The following is an 18534-nucleotide window of genomic DNA, read 5'->3' on the forward strand; positions in this document are numbered from 1 at the left end:
TTTACCTATCAATTGTATTCTATGTTGTAAGGAAAAGTTGATATGTTGGAACTCTGATACCCTTGTGTTTATTGAGTTGGAAACATCAACAAGGTCATTAAAACCTTATTGTCAATACATGTTCTTACTTCTGATTCAGTCAGTAAAGGATCTGAACAAAAATTTGTCGGTGATCAACAAAGCATAGAACCCACTTTGTCCCAAAAGGTTGTTTACCTTCTTTTTGCAGGTGATGAGAGAGAGAGAGAGAAGACGGTAGCTCGCGCTCTTTAACATCTCCTGTTTTCTCTTTATGCCGATGCTTACTATGCTTGTACACATGTCACCTTATCTCCTTATGTGAGCAGGTGCAAGTGAGATCAGGTTAGTTTTGACCAAACCAACTTTCATGATCTTTCTTTACTTTTTTGGTTGGGAAAAATTTGAGAAACACAAACAAAACAATGTCATTTCTCTTAGGGTGTAAATCTAACCACACATAGGCAAAATGTGGAAACTATACCATGTACCATCATCTTTATTTTGAGACATTTTCAATTAATTAAGGCAAGAAAAAAAAACCATCAAGGGCAAATAAATATTACAGTGCCAAAGAAGATGGGCTAACAAGCTGGCACAAAGATAATTTAATTGAAAATGATAAACCCTACCTCGGACCACCGCTTATATAAATAGAGGATCGGTGCTAGAGGTCAATCCTCATCCACATCACATCACAGAAAAGAAAAAAAATGGTGAAAGTCTCCAGTATTCACATTCTCTTCTTCGTATTCATCACAAGTAAGAACATCAAAACAATACTCTGTTTTTGTTTCTCCTCTGTTTCACTTATGTTTTTATATTCTCCTCTGTTTCTTCTGTTTTTTACTAAGGATAATAACACTCCAATACTGTTTCTTTAGCTCCCTTTAGATTTGATCTTATACCTTTTTGTTCATCACCCTCGATTGAATTATAATTATCAAAAAACTTTTTAGTTTTCTAGGTCGTGTATTTTTAACAAGTTTTGAAATTGCAGGCGGCGTTGCTGTTTCCGCCACCGTCTTCACTTTACAAAACAGTTGCCCTTACACCGTCTGGCCCGGAACACTCTCAGGCAACAGCATCACCCTCGGCGACGGCGGTTTTCAACTGACTCCAGGCGCTTCCGTACAGCTCACGGCTCCTGTGGGGTGGTCAGGTCGCTTCTGGGCTCGTACCAGCTGCAACTTCGACGCCTCAGGCCGCGGCACTTGCGTCACCGGAGACTGCGGCGGCGTTCTAAAATGTATCGGCGGCGGAGAACCTCCGGCTACATTGGCCGAATTCACCGTCGGATCAAGCAATGCCGGCATGGATTTTTACGACGTGAGCCTTGTCGACGGTTACAATGTCAAGATGGGGATTACACCTCAGGGAGGATTCGGAAACTGCAAATACGCAGGCTGCGTCTCCGACATCAACGAGATTTGCCCTAACGAGCTTCGGATCATGGATCCGGGTTCGGGAAGTATCGCGGCGTGTAAGAGCGCCTGCGCGGCGTTTAGTTCGCCGGAATTTTGCTGTACCGGAGCTCACTCGACGCCGCAAACTTGTTCTCCGACGTATTACTCGACGATGTTCAAGAACGCTTGCCCTAGCGCTTACAGTTACGCTTACGACGACGCTTCGAGCACTTTCACTTGTACCGGATCTAACTATTTGATCACTTTTTGCCCTACCCAGCCTTAAACCGGAACTCGCGGTTTAAATTTGGTTTACGGGTTTCTCTCTCTCACACGTTTCTTTTGCTTGTTATGTACGGAAATAGAAAGAGAAATAAGTAAAGATGATGACTATATGAATCCTATTCTTTTACAGTTTTTAAGGTTTTTTCAAGTATACACACACTCATCTCATTTGCATATATCTGATTTTTATCTATTTCAAAAGAACTCCGATCGATTACAATACAACACCTATATACATGGCCTAAACATGCAAATATTGTTTTGGGTAAAACATAAGCATACAAGTATGATATTTGAAATATCTTTTAAATATAAAGATTGAACTGCTTTACTAGAGATAAGAGGGTTTCTTTGTTTCAGGTCATTGGTTCTTGATTTACTTAGAGATAAGAAAGCAATAACATCTAGTCCCCGCCCAAAAGAGACAGAGCTAACTACATTTTATGTCACGGGATGGTTAGTTCTGTTTAAGGAGATTGAGCTGATGTAATTAAAGATCCATATGTGTCTCTGGTTTCTTTTGGTTTCCACTTGCAAGCCTTTTTTTCATTAATTTTATCTATTTAAACGAATCATACAATAACCTGAACAAGCTCATTCATTTCCTGTAAACTAGAGAATGTCTCAAACTTAACACCACTGTCCACTGAGCATTCTGTTCTGCAAATAAAATTAAACCAGTGATCATTTCCTGCTAAGTTGTAATGCACGGATCTATGGAATGCTGCTCTTAGTCATATTTTGTTTCCATATTTCTGAGACTTCCCTTATCTTGATATACGTACGTACACTCATGTACGAGAACGCAATTAAAGTTTGCAGCTGAAGTTGTCTTCAACATTTATCACGTACTTCTACCAAAAACAAAGGGTTTTGGCGTTTTCTTAGAAGTTCCACATAACTCTTTGGATGCCAGCTATGGTTCTTGAAATTTTAATGAAAATACTTGTGTATACATTGCCACATCTTCTGCACATTTATTGTTTTGACGACATTATGATGACTTGCATATCTTATATAAGTCCAGTGATTTAAAGTTGGACATCATGACCACAATTAACTGATTAAATATTCCGATTTCAGTGCTCAGGGTAAATCTCCCAATCAAGAAGACCTCTCTGTCCTCAAGTGCTTCACAAATTTTGCAATGGTAACATTTTTGACAGTTATCTCATTATTCACATAGCTGTTATAAATTCTTAATGTTATTTCTTTGTAATTATATGTTCCGACCTTGACCATTTGTTTTTTTTTTAGAGGAGATTCTAGTAAAGAAGTTAAGTGATGCAGCATAATTTACACTCTTGTTGGGCTTCGGTGTTGCGTTTCTTGCCCAACAAGTTACGGTGGTGTCGGCTTTGGTGTTTACTTATTTTCCAATTAGGCTTTATGTTAGGTTTCTATTTCTTTATGGGAGATGAATATTCTCTTTGCTTTTAGGTTTCGTTTATGTTAATCTACTTCTCTATATATAGAGATCGTGGACTCCATTGTAGGATAACTGGCTTTAATTTTGATAAAAGAAAAAAAACCAAAAAGAGGTAGTTTTAACTACCCAAAAGAGCTTGTCTTAGAGCCCTGCAAGGAGGACTTGCACAACCCTTGTTGAGATCAATTCCTGGAAGAGATCCCAACTCTATCTCTTTTCTTCTTCACATCTTCTCATCACCATCGTTTTCTATCTCTTGATACTCTGTTTTTCTAACACAAAACAGAGCAACACTTTACCTTTGCTCAGCCTACGTCTTCTCCGTCTAAACGCCATCTCCTCTCTCTTGTAATAGCTTCCGCCCCTCATCATTAAGGAACCAATATATCTGCTACATGCATACAAAAAAATAACATTAAGAATTTACAAGCATAAAGATCTCTGGGCTGCCTCTTTCATTGTTAGTCCTTTGAGATATTAAAGTTAAGAAGTATACTCCATGTTGCTCTCTGGAAACTGATATATTCATGTGACTTGTGTGTCTTCTTAATTAGTCGTATTTTGTTGTGTAAAACGGTTTGTGTCTTGCAAATGCCATCGTTAGCAATATCTATATATCAATCCAAACTGCAATTGAGAAACAGAACGTAACTTGTACATCGGAACTCTGAATTTCTTGCGTTCATTGAGTTAGAAACAACAACAGGTCGTCACACTAACCCTGATTGTCAAAAGGTACGTGTTCAAACTTCTGAATTCTGATTCAGTCGGTAAATGAAGTTTCCATTTGAAAGAAACTCTGTCGGTGATCAACAAAGCATCGAATCCATTTTTCCCAATAAGGGTTTCTTTTTACAGGTGAGCGAGAGAGAGAGATAGAAGACCGTTGCTAGCCGCTCTTAAACTACTACGCTAGATCATATTTTCAGGTAAAGCATAGCATTTCCTGTTTTCTTTACATCCTTTTGTTTGTTCACATGTCATCTCTTATCTCCTTATCTGAATATGTAAAAGTGAGATCAGCACGTTAGTTTTGATATAACCAACTTTGAACTTTCTTTACCTTTTTGGTTTGGTACGGTAAAGACTTGAAAACCCCAATGTCTATGGATACATTTAATTTGACTGTCATAATTGTTTAAGGTATGGAAATATACCAAGAATATCTTGACATATCCTAGTTTACATTTCCTTGTATATATATATCCTTTTGTAATTAAAGTTACCATTTATTTAGTTGTATAATAGGTTTACGAATTACTTGCGCACGTATAAATTTAATTAATGTTTAAGCTACTACGCACCACAACCGCATAAAACCGTGTGGACCATGTAACTCTGAGTGAGACTAATAGATGTATTTGATTATGAACCATGTTCGATGTCTTGTTTAATTAGTAAGAAGAGGCCATCACCCTTTGTCTCTTTCTGATTTCTCAACAAACAGCAGCTTGTATTCAGACAAAAATACAAATCCAATTTCTGCATTTCTTCGAAAAAGACGTAATTTTGTGCTGGAAAAAAAAGCCGTCAATGATCTTAGCCACACGGCAGGTTTTATGCCAAACAACGTTGACTCACTCGGAAAATGAAGGGTTCACAACAGCCCCCCCTCATAGTCACGGCAAGATTTAATCAAAAGCCAATTACTATATCCTCGGACCCAAAGTTGGTTCGATTTATGAACCTGTTTCTAAGTCTCAAGTCAGTCTTCTCAACTCGTAATTAATCTTCAAAGTCTTCCGCGCGCTACTATAATCCCTAGACCATAGCTTTCATCGTTTTTTATTATCACTAAGAATTTAGTTCATCAAATTGTCCTTTTTATATAGATTTCTAACGAATTATTTTAGAAGATACTGTATAAACGATTATGCAGAAATATTGTATATCTGTGTGAAAAACCCCAAAACGACACTTTAAACATATTAAATTAATATTTCTCGGTACAACTTAGCGGAAAAGGTACATTACAACCAAAAAAAAACAATTACAAGTGGAAAATAGAATGAATACGGAACTTCAAATAGATAGGAAGGGAAGACGTGATGGCTGTTCTTATGAAAGATGGTTTGTCACGTGCTGGAAATCGTGGCTTGTTTTAACTTGTCAACAATGGTTTGATACTTTGATCTCAAGAGTAACCGCGTGCCCTCATATGATGTCTCAGCCATGTTGATTTGCGTGTCTCTCCTTTGCCCATATCCTTGCCTTGCCTATCACATTTTCTAGGTTTCCAATTCTAGATGGCTCGTAGCTGATATGATATAAAACCCTAGGATTCGAGCTTTGGTGGTGTAAGCTGCTAATCCCCTCTTATGTATGCATCTATTCGGGTCTTGTAACGGAGGATATAACAACAACGAAAAGTATGACCTATTAACTCGTGCATGGATCTCAACCAACAATTAGATCGGATCTCATATTTGTGGATCACAATTAGACACATCTAATTGGGTCTCGTATATATTTGGGGATCATATATCATTTAACATCACACTGGTCACTGAACTCGAAAGGTTTAGTGTGCATCACAAAACCAAGTCTTAATTAAATTAGGATTTCTCAATTAATGTTTTTCCATCCGCTTGTAGTAAATTAACGAAGAAAAAACCATTAAGGCGAAGAAAATTCAGACAGCCAAAGAAATTTCAGAGAGGAGAAAATTCAGAGAACCAAAGAAAATATCTATCAAGAAACCAAAAATTCTAATTGATAACATTACATCACTACCCCTCCAAGGCTCGAACCCGCATCTATAAATAGAGAGGATCGGTGCCATTAACATTCATCATCATCATTCACAACACATAAACACAACAAAATACGATAAAAGAAAAGAAAGAAAAAAATGGCGAATATCTCTAGTTTTAACATTCTCTTCCTCGTGTTCATCACAAGTAACAACATCAAACACGCTCTCTCTCTTTGTTTTTCTATGTTTCACTTATGTGTTTATCTTTCTCCTTACGTTTATTACACTCTTCCCCTCTTTTATCTGTTTTTAAGGAGAATAATTGTCTTTGTTTTTGTTCATCGTCTTCGACTTCGATCACAACATGCATATTGTCTCCATAATTCTCTACAGTGTTTCGTATTTTTGATGTTTTGGTTTTGTGTTTGAAAACTGCAGGTGGCATTGCTGTTTCCGCCACCGTCTTCACTATTAAGAACAATTGCCCTACCACCGTCTGGGCCGGAACTCTCGCGGGCAAAGGACCCAAGCTTGGCGACGGCGGATTTGAACTGACTCCAGGTGCTTCCCGACAGCTCACGGCTCCAGCAGGATGGTCAGGCCGGTTCTGGGCTCGTACTGGTTGCAGCTTTGACGGCGCTGGTAACGGTAGATGCGTCACCGGAGACTGCGGCGGTCTAAGATGTAACGGCGGCGGAGTTCCTCCCGTCAGTCTGGCTGAATTCACCCTCGTAGGCGATGGCGGCAAGGATTTCTACGACGTGAGCCTTGTCGACGGTTACAATGTTAAGTTGGGGATAAGGCCTTCAGGAGGATCCGGAGATTGCAAGTACGCAGGCTGTGTCGCTGACCTCAACGCGAATTGCCCTAACGAGCTTAAGGTCATGGGTCCTGGCAACAATGTCGTGGCGTGCAAGAGCGCATGTGCACATTTTAATACCGATCAATATTGTTGCCGTGGAGCTTACAGTACGCCACAAACTTGTCCTCCCACGGACTTCTCGAGGATTTTTAAGAGGGCTTGCCCTGACGCCTATAGCTACGCTTATGACGACGAAACAAGTACCTTCACATGTTCCGGAGCTAACTACGAAGTCACTTTCTGCCCATAAGAAAAAACAAAGCTCCACTCTGGTTTCTCCCTCACGTTTCTATTGCTTGTTATGTACGGAATCTAAATAAGAAAAGATGATGACTGTGAATCATCTTCTTTCACCTTTTTAAAGCTTTTACTAATTAAGTGTATTCAGTTGTTACACTCATCTGAGTTGCATAGTAAAGAAATAAAACAAAGAATAATTAATTTACATCTTTGATCTACAGTCTCTTATTATTTGCATTGTATATAGATATACGTACTCTTCTCTTGAAACTCACATTTATTTGACTTGTATCTTAATAAATTAAATTAAAAGGTGTTCTAACGTTTGATTCAGTTGGTAAAGGAAGTTTCCATCTGAACCAAAACTTAATTTGTCGGTGATCGACAAAGCATAGAACCCACTTGTGTCCCAAAAGGATGTTACCGTGTTTTTGCAGTTGATAAGAGAGAGAGAGACCATATGGTCGTAAAGCATAAACATCTGTTGTCTACTTGTCTTAACATTCTTTTGTTTTGTTTCCATGTTATCTTATTTCCTAATCTGATAAGGTGCAAGTGAGTTCATGTTAATTAAATTTTGTTCGAAACCAACTTGGAACTTTCTTTACCTTTTGGGAAAGGCTTAGAGAAAACCCTATACATATATTAATTAATAGACGAAGAATTTAGAAATTGATGGCTTGATTACTATAGTACGGTTCATGTGATCTACAACGGCTCAGTTGGCCGGATGTTTAACAAAGGCACTGGGCAAGGTTCAATTCAGTACGTTAATATACAAGTTGGGCTTTCTCAACATTCACACTCCAACTTGAGTGGAGTATCGGAGATAATTAAGAAGTTGTATTAGTTCGTGGGCTACGTATTGTATTGTATGTATATTGGACCTAGCCGACTTGGTCGGCAAGTCTTGTCGTGGATTTTGGAGTTAAGTCTTGTGTATTCTTGTAAGACAACCATTTCAATACATTATTCATTCGATTCTACAAGTGACGCAGTTGGATAACCCTAGGTTTAGCAAGCGCTAATCCTAGATCAAACTCAAGTTCACAAGCGTTGAACGTGAAAGATAAATTCTCTCTGGAATCCACCAGAAACTCTAGAATCCAATAGAAAAGCTAAATGATTTTCTTAAGAATAAGAATTATGAGATTGTGTATCTTACAAAGGACCTTAGCTAGGACCTCTTTTATAAAGATAAATCCCAACTAGAGAAAAGGAAATAAGTTTGAAATAGGGAAATTAAGCAAAGTAAAAAAAAAAACCCCGATAAAGGAAAAGATAAACCATAGAAATTAACATAATAAAAAGAAAATTCATTAATTAAAATTTTCTACAGGCGTCCTGCCTCAGAAAAAATGACAACGAGAGAGACAATGAAGGCATAATCAACGTTTGGATAAACAGTGACAGAGTAACTGTCCTTTCCCAAGAAAACGCTCCGCACCGTGTGGTTCTCGTGCACCTGCCATTCAAAACCATACCATTTTTTTAATCATAAATAAATGTTTTTATTTCTCAAGTTTTAACAATTAATTAAAAAAATTGGCAAACTCCCAGTACATAGTGTAGTCTGTATAGTACATGTTTATTTCCAGATGTGAAACAAAAATATATATGTTTATTTTACATATACTAAAATATACCATATACAAAAAAAAAAAAAAAAANATATATATATACCATATACATAAATTCATAGAAAATGGATTTTTGTTTGTTGATCACTATCGAAAAACCGTGGCACGAATCAACTACGCATCACAATTGGACCGAGTCCATCATAAATAGTACCAGTCTGTAATGTTATATTTTTGGTATAATTGGTAATTGATAATATCATCTATTTGGTTTTTTATTGTCTCAAACTTAAGCCTATAGTTATAATTTTTTTTTTTTTTCATTTGCTCTTTTAAGATTTTCTTCTTATGTTTTGCTCAAATTTTCTTTAGTAAAAAAAAATTCAGTTTTAAATAAAAGAAAATATATTCTGTTAAAGACTTGTAGTAAAAATATTGTCCCATTCATGTAAAATACCGTCTTCAAAGAGTAGACCAAAGTGAGATGCATATATAGGAATTGATGAAGGGGATGGAAGGAAGGAAAGAGATAGTTTTGTTTACTTTGGCAACAATGGCGTCGTCAGATTCGCCGGCGTAGACGACACAACAACGCTCGTGCCTATTCGCTTTGACTTTGAAATCACATATCTTCTCGTCTTTGTTGTGAGGCAAAAACACATCAAGTCTGCCCTCTCGCTCACGCATCGGCGATCTTTTCACCCTGTATAGCAGATCATCCTGATCAGTACTCCCTCCTCTAAACACTTGCCACCTTTCATGCCTGCTCATCATCTGTAATCACCAAATCTTTATTAGTTGTGTATACATCAAAAGTTAAGTACGTTAGCTATGTCAGTTTTTAATTTAATTTGTACCTTCCTTTGCAAAGTCAAGACCTGAGTTCCAGAACCATCCAGCAAGTTCCTAGTGTCGTGAAGACAAAACAACGGCGGTTTCACTTTGAACAACAGGTTTCCGTCCACATTCGTTATCGCGAAGTTACCGTCCTTTACCTTCATCAACTTCCGCACGATCGCCAGATCTACTGGGTGCGGAGAACAGTACTTTGGATCCACTATCACTCCCGCTTGTGGTTGTGGAGGCAAAGGAGCCGAAGCGCCAGCGCCTTGTGGGTAAGCGTACACATTGGGCTGCTGCATTCTTTTGTTTTGCTTTGCTTTGAAATGTTTTTTTTTTCTGGTCTGCATGGTTTAAGGTTCTTAATTTATAAAATAAATATCTGGATCGAATATGTTGACTTTTAAGTCTAAGAAACTTTATTGTATAGAGTTTTCTTTTCTTTCAAAATTATTTCAAGATAAAAGAATAATTTGGTTTGGTTATTATGCCGTCAACATAAGTTTAAGGTTCTTTATAATTCCTTGAAGAATTTTCAATATATTTTTTGCATGGTTCCTAGAAAAAATCTAACGGCGCATTATGTCAAATTTTTAATTGATCAAAATTGGATTACTCAAATATTTAGTTAATCAATTTTTTTCACACATGTATATTAAGAAAACATATTAAAATTCTAATTATAAGTGTGTTATTTTTATGATTAACAATTTTTTTAATTATTAACCAACAGTATATATCTTGTAATTTTTTAAAAGTCTACAATTCATTATTAATAACAAATAAAAGATGGATAGAAAACCTAGAATATGTGTTTTTTGTACCAACTTGTTTTGTTTTTTCTAGAATTTGGATTAATAAAGAACATGAGAGGGAGTAAGTAATAGCACCTTAAAACGGAAATATATTGATCATGGCTCAAATATACATCAAAACAGTGTGGCCGATGTAATTCTGATGAGTTAAAAGAGAAAAAGAATTCTGGTTAGTAACATCGAGTCATTAATGAAAGGGCCCTTTAGTTAGTACAAGTTCAGAGAACTACTCTTTCTCACTTCTCTAAGTCAATGTATGTTTAAGTCAGTCTTCTCACTTGCGAACAAAAAAAAGAAAAATTAGTCTTCTCACCTCTTATCTTCAAAGTGAGAAGACCGTTTCTACTTGCTCGGACTAATGTGGGTTTGTTTTCTAACGGAACCTCACACGAATGTGTCTCTTCAGATGATTTTTTTTGTTTAGTTCTCTAAGTTAAACGAAACAACATTAAATTGGGCATGCTCTTTTACCATTATTACGTACTGTCAGCTTATCATTCACGAATTACGAATCCGTAACTGTGACCCACGATATTTTTTTTTAACCGTCAAACTCGACAATCAATACTATAAAAACAGAATGCGTTTATCTCCAAGGCTTGACACCTCAGCCTTAACTTTTAACCTGGTATTGACACATCAGTTAAAATCATTAGCCAATAAAATTATAACAAATAATACAGATCAGCTTCTTCTTTGCCAAGTCACATAATTGTCTTTTACTTAGTAACTCGTGACGATTTTAAACTAAAGATCTAAACCTTTTTTTTTGGCTAATCTCTTCTCTCGTCGATCTCTCTGAAACTCGATTGGAAACCCCTCAAACTCGATCCCAAATTTGTTTGTCTTATCATTCATTTTCGATCCCTCTCAGTCTCAGTTAATCCCTCTCAGTCATTATCCCTCTGAGTCAGATTCATCGACGATCTACAACATCCTCTCATAGTGAGGAGTAACATGCATCAATCCAAATCGAATTGGTGAGCTCGAAATTCACACAGAAGGGTAAAATATAATTTTGGGTGTTCGTTATTTGCAGTGATTTAGTGTTTAAATCATGTTGGGTTTGATCCGTTTAGTTGTTTCGCTCTATTGGAGGAAGATTTCAGTTTCAGTAGTTCTACTTTCAATTTGGGTTTTGGATTGATGCTTTTTTGAGTTGATTTTTCTGATGATAATTGTGTATTTCTGATAAACTGCATACCGCCGCCGAGCCCGAGCCTAGGGAAAACGGGATCGTTTGGTCGGTAGAGAAAGACGTGACCAGGTATCACATTTTGGTTTTGGTGAAGAGTCGATTTATTCAGTGTAACCGATTTCTAATTGATATGTCTTTGACTGTTCTTGCAGTTGAATTTTGCACCTATTAGAAGAACTAACATGTATATGATAAATTTAAGTTGGAAGCAGTGGATACTGTGAGTCTGGTGTTTGTTTTAGATTTAAGTTCTCCCCTGACTCTTCTTTTCTTGAGCTTTAGATTTTGTCACTTATTTTGCTGTTCTATAATTTGTCATCAGTATGGTGAGACTCCATTGCACATGGCAGCCGAGGACGGTTGGCCGGTTGAAATGAAGCTGCAAAATTACTCCTTCAGAGTGGTGATTATTGAAGCCAAAGCCAGCGTAATTTCCCAATTCTTTATAGTTATTTGTCTTCCCTTTTTGTAATGTGAAATTTTTGCAGCTCTACTTCATTGACAACAGCTTGGACTAATTTGTTTTTTGGTTTTGGTTACTTTATTCCTCGTTTCGATTAGATTTAGCAATTTTGTTCCATTTCAGTGTTTAGATGATCGAGTTTTGCTGTTGATATATGTGAATGGTAAGACTTATGTTTCTTTTTGACAAAATGGTAAGACTTCTATTTCTTTTTGACAAAAGTTTGACAAAAAGTTTTACATTACTACTTGCTATTGAGATTCAAACTTAACACATTTTTCTTTTTATACACTTGCAGGTGTAGTCATATTTTCAGTTTTATGTACAAGTGAAATTAATAATTTATGTTATTTATTTCCTGAGGTTACTTAACGAATTGAAATGTAAGCTAATGCATATCTTTTGCCAAGTTGCACGGTTTGGAAGAAGATATTGCAGATGAACTTCCGCAGTTTTGGATCAGCCATAGTGAAGGGAAAAAATCCAAATTCTCAAGATGTCGTTGACTATATAATACTATAAATATTTTTTTTTCTTGTATATATTTTCAAAATGTCGTTATTTTCTTCGGTATCTTTATTTTGTAAATAAAATTTTATCAATATTTATGTAAAAAGAATGATTGGCACTTGTGAAAAATACTACATATTCGTAATTAGCCTTTAACCAAAAAATCATTAAAATTAACAAGTCTTTGAAGTTTACTAATCGTATAATATACACTATACCTTACTACATATTTGATGGGCTATTTTTCTCTCCTTCGTCAATTTAGAGTGAATAACTTGGATTTGTTAAAATCCTATTGATTGATGAAATGTTTAAATTTTCTATTGTTAAAAAAAACAACAACCAAGATAGTTCTGTAGCTTTGACATATATATATATATATATATAAAGTAACAATGGAATAAATTAATGTATTAATATATATATATATATATATATTAATGCCTCATATGTTCATAATTCGTAAATAAAATTTAAGTAAAAAGTTTTAAATGTTTTTTTTTTGTATATTAATTTGTTATTTGAAAAATAGTGAAATGTGTTTCAAGATTTCATGGTTTAGGGTTTAAAGTTCAATATTAAGACGTATTTTATTATTTATAAATTAACAAAATAAAATGAAACTAAAAATTATTTTGTAATTATAATAACATACAATAGGAATAATTATAATATTACAAATATACAAATTAATTATAAAAATTGTTTAGTTGTAAGCCTTCTTTCATTAATAGTTTACATTGTGTTTTATGGTTTTATTTGTAAAAAATACTTATAAATTGAAATCTTTGTTAAAAAAAAATTATGATCATATTCTCATTATTATAACACATTTCCATTTGATAATAGTATTTTAAAATATTTTAAATTAAGAAAAAGAGATTTAAATGGAATAAAAATATACATAAAACGAGAGCCAATGGGAAGAGATCATTCAGATAGCTGACATGGCGTATTTTCAAACCGTAGGATCTGAGTGAATCCAAAGTACACAAATTCTAACCTCTCTTCATTATTTCATTGGCTAGACATTAAGAACTAAAACATTATCAATAAACACCATCAAAAACTATGTTTACTCACAATTTTTTATTACAAACAACATATAAAATTATTTTTTCAAAAACATAAAAAATAAAAATATTCAAAAATAAATAAATAAAAAACAATTCCGCTGCATAGCGCGGATATCAATCAAGTTGTTTGTTTATTTTTGCTGCAGTTGCATATAGAGTATATTTCAAGAATTGTTACTTTTTAACAGTGATTTGTGTTCATTATCTATATAAGGAATGGCTGTTTAAATTTCTTCCTATACATGTCGCTATATTTGGAAATTTAGGATTAGCTATAATAATTCATAGGTTTTATGAGCTATGATGAGAAAGCTAACACTAATAATGGTGCTTTAATGCATCATAATACAAGAAAAAACAAAATTAATTTTAGTCTATAATTTCATTACAATAATAAAATAAAAAATAACGAGAAACAAATAATAACAAAAACCTAAAAATAAAATATTACCAATAGAACATCATATAAAAATTATTTTAAAAATAATTAAAAAAAAATATAGAAAAACAACCCGCGGTGTAGCACGGGTACTATCCTAGTGTACGTAAAAGACCAAACGTACACTTGTTCTCTGACTAGATTACACGTAACGGTATAGCTGCGTGTAAGAGCGCCTACGCGGCGTTTAGTTCGCTGCAAACTTGTTCTCCGACGTTACTCGACGATGTTCAAGAACGCATGCCCTAGTGCTTACAGTTACGCTTAAGACGACGCTTCCGGATCTAACTACTTCATCACTTTTTGCCCTACCCAGTCTTAAACCGGAGCGCTGGTTTAAATTTGGGTTGCTTGTTATGTACGGAAAGAGAAATAAGATGATGAATTGATGACTATGAATCATCTCCTTCCATTCTAAAGATTTTTTTTTTTTTTCTTTTTTTTTCTCCATGTGACAACATTTAAAATACAATACCGATCTAAAAGATGAACTGAAGAGAAAAAAAACCAGTAGGTGAAAGAGTTAAAGTAGAAATTGAAGAGAAGACAGTGTCTTCGGGATAGACTAACAACAAGGGATCGACTTAGGAGTTGGGGTCTAAGTGTGCCGGGTCAGTGTCTCCTTTGTTCCTCAGCTATGGAATCGAAACAACACCTTTTCTTTGACTGTGTTTTTAGCAAGGAAGTGTGGACTGCTTTCTTCGTGATCATAATCTCTCTCCTCCGTCTCTTTTTGATGATATTGTGCAATGGGTTAGGTCTCATACGTCTAATGCCAGGTTCAATGTAATCTAATCTATAAACTGATTTTCCAAGCCGCTATTTACTTCATTTGGAAAGAGAGAAATTCAAGACTTCACACTAGCACTGCAAAATCGGCAGCTATTTTGGTCAAAGAGATACAGCTCATCATTCGTGCTAAGTTACTTGGTCTGGATCGAAAAAATGTGTTTTTGCATTCTTCAGTGGCAGCACCACCTCAGCAACTTCATGATACTTATCTCTCCGCATGGTTTCAGTTCATACAACCTTAGCATGAAGCTTGTCCTTCTTCTTGGGTTTGGGTTTGGTTTTTAGCCGTAACTTGCTCTGTCTTCTCTTCAATTTCTACTTTAACTCTTTCACCTACTGGGTTTTTTTTNCTATTTTGGTCAAAGAGATACAGCTCATCATTCGTGCTAAGTTACTTGGTCTGGATCGAAAAAATGTGTTTTTGCATTCTTCAGTGGCAGCACCACCTCAGCAACTTCATGATACTTATCTCTCCGCACGGTTTCAGTTCATACAACCTTAGCATGAAGCTTGTCCTTCTTCTTGGGTTTGGTTTTTAGCCGTAACTCATTCTAAAGATTTTTCCAAGTACAGTATTCTATTGTTACACACACTCATCTCATTCGCATTTTTGCTTTGATTTTTATCTAAATCAAAAGAATGCAGATCGTTTGCAAATTGCAAATACATATGCAATTTGTATGCAATTTACATCTCACTCATCAAACCTAGCTAGGCGTAACAAACCTTATCATCATCATGATTCAGTACACCAGTACACTCCAAGTGAGGGGACACGAGCAGAGTGTTGACCAGTCTTGAAGGTTCTACCGAGTTAGACTTCTTCTAAGCCTGAAACAAAACATTGAGGCCCATATACTAACTCTGACCCATTAACTGGAAATGGACCGTTAACTCACAGTTTATGTATACAGTGCCACATTTCTGCAAACACACTCATTCATGGTTTTAACGAAAATTATAATGGCATATGCATATCCAGTGATTTCAGTGCTCAGAGGAATTTCCCCTATCAAGAAGACCTCTCTGTTCTCAAGTGCATCGCAACTTTTGCAATGGTAACATTTTGGACAGCACTGTTTCATTCACTAATTCACATAACTGTTTCCAAGTATATATGCTGGTCGAAGCTACATATCTATCTTTTGCTACTTGTTACAAGTTCTCACCATCTTTTGGTTGTTTTAGAGGAGATTTTAGTAAAGAAGTTAAAAAACAAATAACTCTGTTTTACATACAGTTCTTTCTTTGCATACAAATAAATAACCCGAAGAATGTACAAGCATAAAGAACTCATATGTTCATTATATTTGACTTGTGTCTTAGTTGCATTTTTTAATGTAAAACTGTGTGTCTTGCAAAATGCAACTGTTAGCAATCTATATATCATTCCGAAACTATCATCGAGCAACAAAACTTGGTGTATTGGAACTGCGAAACTCTTGCGTTCATTGAATTAGAAACAACAACAGGTAACTAACCCCTGATTGTCAAAATGATTTAGTCAGTAAAGGAAGTTTCATTGAACGTAACAACAAAACTTTGTCGGTGATCAACAAAGCGTAGAATCTATTTTCCCCATTAAGGATTCTTACCTTCTTTTTGCAGCTGATAAGAGAGAGGTAGATATATAGAAGACCGTTGCTCGCCGCTCTTACACTGCTAAGTTGGATCATTTTTTTCTGGTTGAGCATAGCATCTCCTGTTTTCTATTATCTCCTTATCCTTATCTGATTAGGTAAAAGTGAAATCATTTTGACAGAGCCAACTTTGAAATTTTTTTACCTTTTTGGTTTGGGAAAGACTTGACAAATCCAAATCTAACAATGTCTATGGATAAATTTAATTTGACTGTCATAATTATTAAGATGTTGGAAAATCAAAAATATATACCAAGAACATCTTGAAATGTCATCCAAGTTTGCATTTCCTTTCATATATATCCTTCTTTAATTAAAGGTAAATAAGACCATCTGTACTTGTATAATAGGTTTAAGAACTTGCATGAAGTTGTAATTAAGCCTCTTGGCATATAAATCCAATCATAAACATATAAATCCACTCAAAAACCTATAAGATTTTCTTGTTTTATAAATCTTGCAACCATATCTTAATGTTAATTAAATTTTAGGTACTACGAATCACAACCGCATAAAAACCATTTAACTCTGAGTGAGACTAATAGATGTTTGATTATGAACCATGTTCGATGTCTTTCTTAATTAGTAAGAAGAGCCACATCACTCTTTGTCTCTATCAGCTGAGTTCTGAATATTTTCCGCAGTCACACACACACAGACACGCAGACTGTATTCCAATAAAAATACAAAAACTCATTTCTGTAATTCTTCGAAAAAGACATAATTTTGTGCTTGAAAAAAAGCCGTCGTTGATGATCTTAACCACACGGCAGCTTTTATGCCTAACAACGTTGACTCACTCATTAAATGAAATTAAGGATTCAAAGTAAGCAGCCCCCCACCCTCACGGCAAGATTTCCTCGGACCCAAAGTTGGTTCGGATTTATGAACCCATTTCTCTAAGTCTTAAGTCAGGCACTCGGGCTTCTCAACTTGTAATAATCTTCAAAGTCTTCCTATATACTAGAAATCCCTCGCCTTCATTGTTTTATATATCACTTGAATTTTATTTCATCAATTTATGTCTTTTTTTATATAGAAATTTTTTAAACGAAGTTCCAGTTTAATATTAATCAGAAGATATAAAAGATTATGCTGAAATATTGTTAACCTCTGTGTGCAAAAAAAAAAAAAAGAACTCCAAAACCACACTTTTAAAGTTAACATTTATCGGTGCAATTTCACGGAACAGAGGTACGTTTAAATTTACTGAAAAAATAAATTAATCTACCAGTGAAAAATAGAATGAAATGGAAACTTCAAAACGAGATATAACTATATAAGTGATGGCTGTTCTAATGAAAGATTTTCTCACGTGTTGGAAAATCGTTGAGCGTGATTTTTAACGGAACTTGTCAACAATGGTTTGATTTGATCTCAAGAGTTACCGCGTGTCATCATCGTCTGATGTCTCACCCATGATTTGCATGATTGCATCTCTCCATTGCCCATACCCTTGCCTATCACATTTCTACGGTTCAAATTCTAGTTGGTGATATAAGTATGATCCTATTATATTCCGGTTTTACACTCGTGCATGGATCACAACAAACACATTGTGGATCTAAAACTTTGTAAAAATCACAACAAAAAACATGTCTATAACTATACGGATCAGATCTCATATTCGTGGATCACAATTAGACAAATCTATTTGGGTCTCATACTTGCGGATCATAAATCACATATAGCATTTAACATCACATTGGTCACTAATCCTTAGGGTAGTGCATGTGCATCAAAAAACCAAGTCTTAAATTAATTAGGACTTCTCAATGTTTTTTTACCAACTTTAATTAGGACTTCTCAATGTTTTTTTTACCAACTTACAGTAAATTGGTGAAAGAAAAAAACAATTAAGGCAAAGAAAATTCAGAGTGGAGAAAATTCAGAGAACCAAAGAAAAATATCTATCAAGAAACAAAAAATTTCTAATTGATTAAAATTGATAATATTACATCCCTACCCCTCGAAGGCTCAGACCCGCATCTATAAATAGAGGATCGTCTTAGCATTCATCATCATCCACAGCACATAAACACAACAAAAATACGTACGAGCACACAAAAAATGGCAAATATCTCCAGTTTTAACATTCTCTTCCTCGTCTTCATCACAAGTAACAACATCAAACACACTCTGTCTTTGTTTTTCTATGTTTCACTTATGTGTTATGTCTTTCTCCTTACGTTATTACACTCTTCACCTGTTTTTTCGTTTCGATGATTTTTTTTTTTTTTTTTTTT

At 35.1% G+C, this 18534-nt stretch overlaps 4 protein-coding genes and 1 long non-coding RNA gene across 8 annotated transcripts in view; 4 read left to right on the forward strand and 1 right to left on the reverse strand.

Annotated features, from left to right (window-relative positions):
* LOC104713143 (pathogenesis-related protein 5) lies at nucleotides 139-1828 on the forward strand. Its single transcript, XM_010430202.1, has 2 exons — nucleotides 139-780; nucleotides 1019-1828. The coding sequence occupies exons 1-2, from the start codon at nucleotides 732-734 to the stop codon at nucleotides 1708-1710; spliced, it is 741 nt and encodes a 246-aa protein (XP_010428504.1). The 5' UTR covers nucleotides 139-731; the 3' UTR covers nucleotides 1711-1828.
* LOC104713149 (pathogenesis-related protein 5) lies at nucleotides 5941-7144 on the forward strand. Its single transcript, XM_010430207.2, has 2 exons — nucleotides 5941-6038; nucleotides 6272-7144. Exons 1-2 carry the CDS (start codon nucleotides 5990-5992, stop codon nucleotides 6943-6945), a joined length of 723 nt encoding a protein of 240 aa, XP_010428509.1. The 5' UTR covers nucleotides 5941-5989; the 3' UTR covers nucleotides 6946-7144.
* On the reverse strand, nucleotides 8041-9706 carry LOC104713148 (protein LURP-one-related 15). The gene is made up of 3 exons (XM_010430206.2): nucleotides 9373-9706; nucleotides 9059-9289; nucleotides 8041-8400 (listed from the first exon to the last, which is right to left on the reverse strand). The coding sequence occupies exons 1-3, from the start codon at nucleotides 9703-9705 to the stop codon at nucleotides 8269-8271; spliced, it is 696 nt and encodes a 231-aa protein (XP_010428508.1). The 5' UTR covers nucleotide 9706; the 3' UTR covers nucleotides 8041-8268.
* LOC104713146 lies at nucleotides 10899-12489 on the forward strand. 4 transcript variants are annotated; one of them, XR_002033273.1, is made up of 4 exons: nucleotides 10899-11437; nucleotides 11521-11588; nucleotides 11691-12024; nucleotides 12130-12489. It is a non-coding gene; the product is annotated as an uncharacterized LOC104713146 (long non-coding RNA). The 4 variants fall into 4 exon arrangements; XR_755581.2 differs by having other exon boundaries at nucleotides 10902-11150; nucleotides 11269-11437; nucleotides 11691-12489; XR_755580.2 differs by having other exon boundaries at nucleotides 11166-11175; nucleotides 11269-11437; nucleotides 11691-12489.
* Nucleotides 18315-18534, forward strand: part of LOC104713144 (pathogenesis-related protein 5) — a 7621-nt gene continuing 7401 nt past the window's right edge. The window contains exon 1 of the mRNA XM_010430203.2: nucleotides 18315-18407. Within this exon, the coding sequence (XP_010428505.1) occupies nucleotides 18359-18407 (49 nt within the window). The 5' untranslated portion in view covers nucleotides 18315-18358. The remainder of the gene's footprint in view (nucleotides 18408-18534) is intronic.

The sequence above is a fragment of the Camelina sativa genome, chromosome 9 (genome assembly GCF_000633955.1).
Source record: "Camelina sativa cultivar DH55 chromosome 9, Cs, whole genome shotgun sequence".
Lineage (NCBI taxonomy): Eukaryota > Viridiplantae > Streptophyta > Magnoliopsida > Brassicales > Brassicaceae > Camelina > Camelina sativa.

Excerpts from the sequence above, each read along its gene's own strand:
- LOC104713143 (XM_010430202.1), top strand. The coding sequence starts at position 732 with ATGGTGAAAGTCTCCAGTATTCACATTCTCTTCTTCGTATTCATCACA. Across the intron at positions 781-1,018 it reads CTTCTTCGTATTCATCACAA|GCGGCGTTGCTGTTTCCGCC; the intron begins GTAAGAACATCA and ends TTGAAATTGCAG.
- LOC104713149 (XM_010430207.2), top strand. The coding sequence starts at position 5,990 with ATGGCGAATATCTCTAGTTTTAACATTCTCTTCCTCGTGTTCATCACA. Across the intron at positions 6,039-6,271 it reads CTTCCTCGTGTTCATCACAA|GTGGCATTGCTGTTTCCGCC; the intron begins GTAACAACATCA and ends TGAAAACTGCAG.
- LOC104713148 (XM_010430206.2), bottom strand. The coding sequence starts at position 9,705 with ATGCAGACCAGAAAAAAAAAACATTTCAAAGCAAAGCAAAACAAAAGA. Across the intron at positions 9,290-9,372 it reads TCTTGACTTTGCAAAGGAAG|ATGATGAGCAGGCATGAAAG; the intron begins GTACAAATTAAA and ends TGGTGATTACAG. Across the intron at positions 8,401-9,058 it reads ACGACGCCATTGTTGCCAAA|GTGCACGAGAACCACACGGT; the intron begins GTAAACAAAACT and ends TTTGAATGGCAG.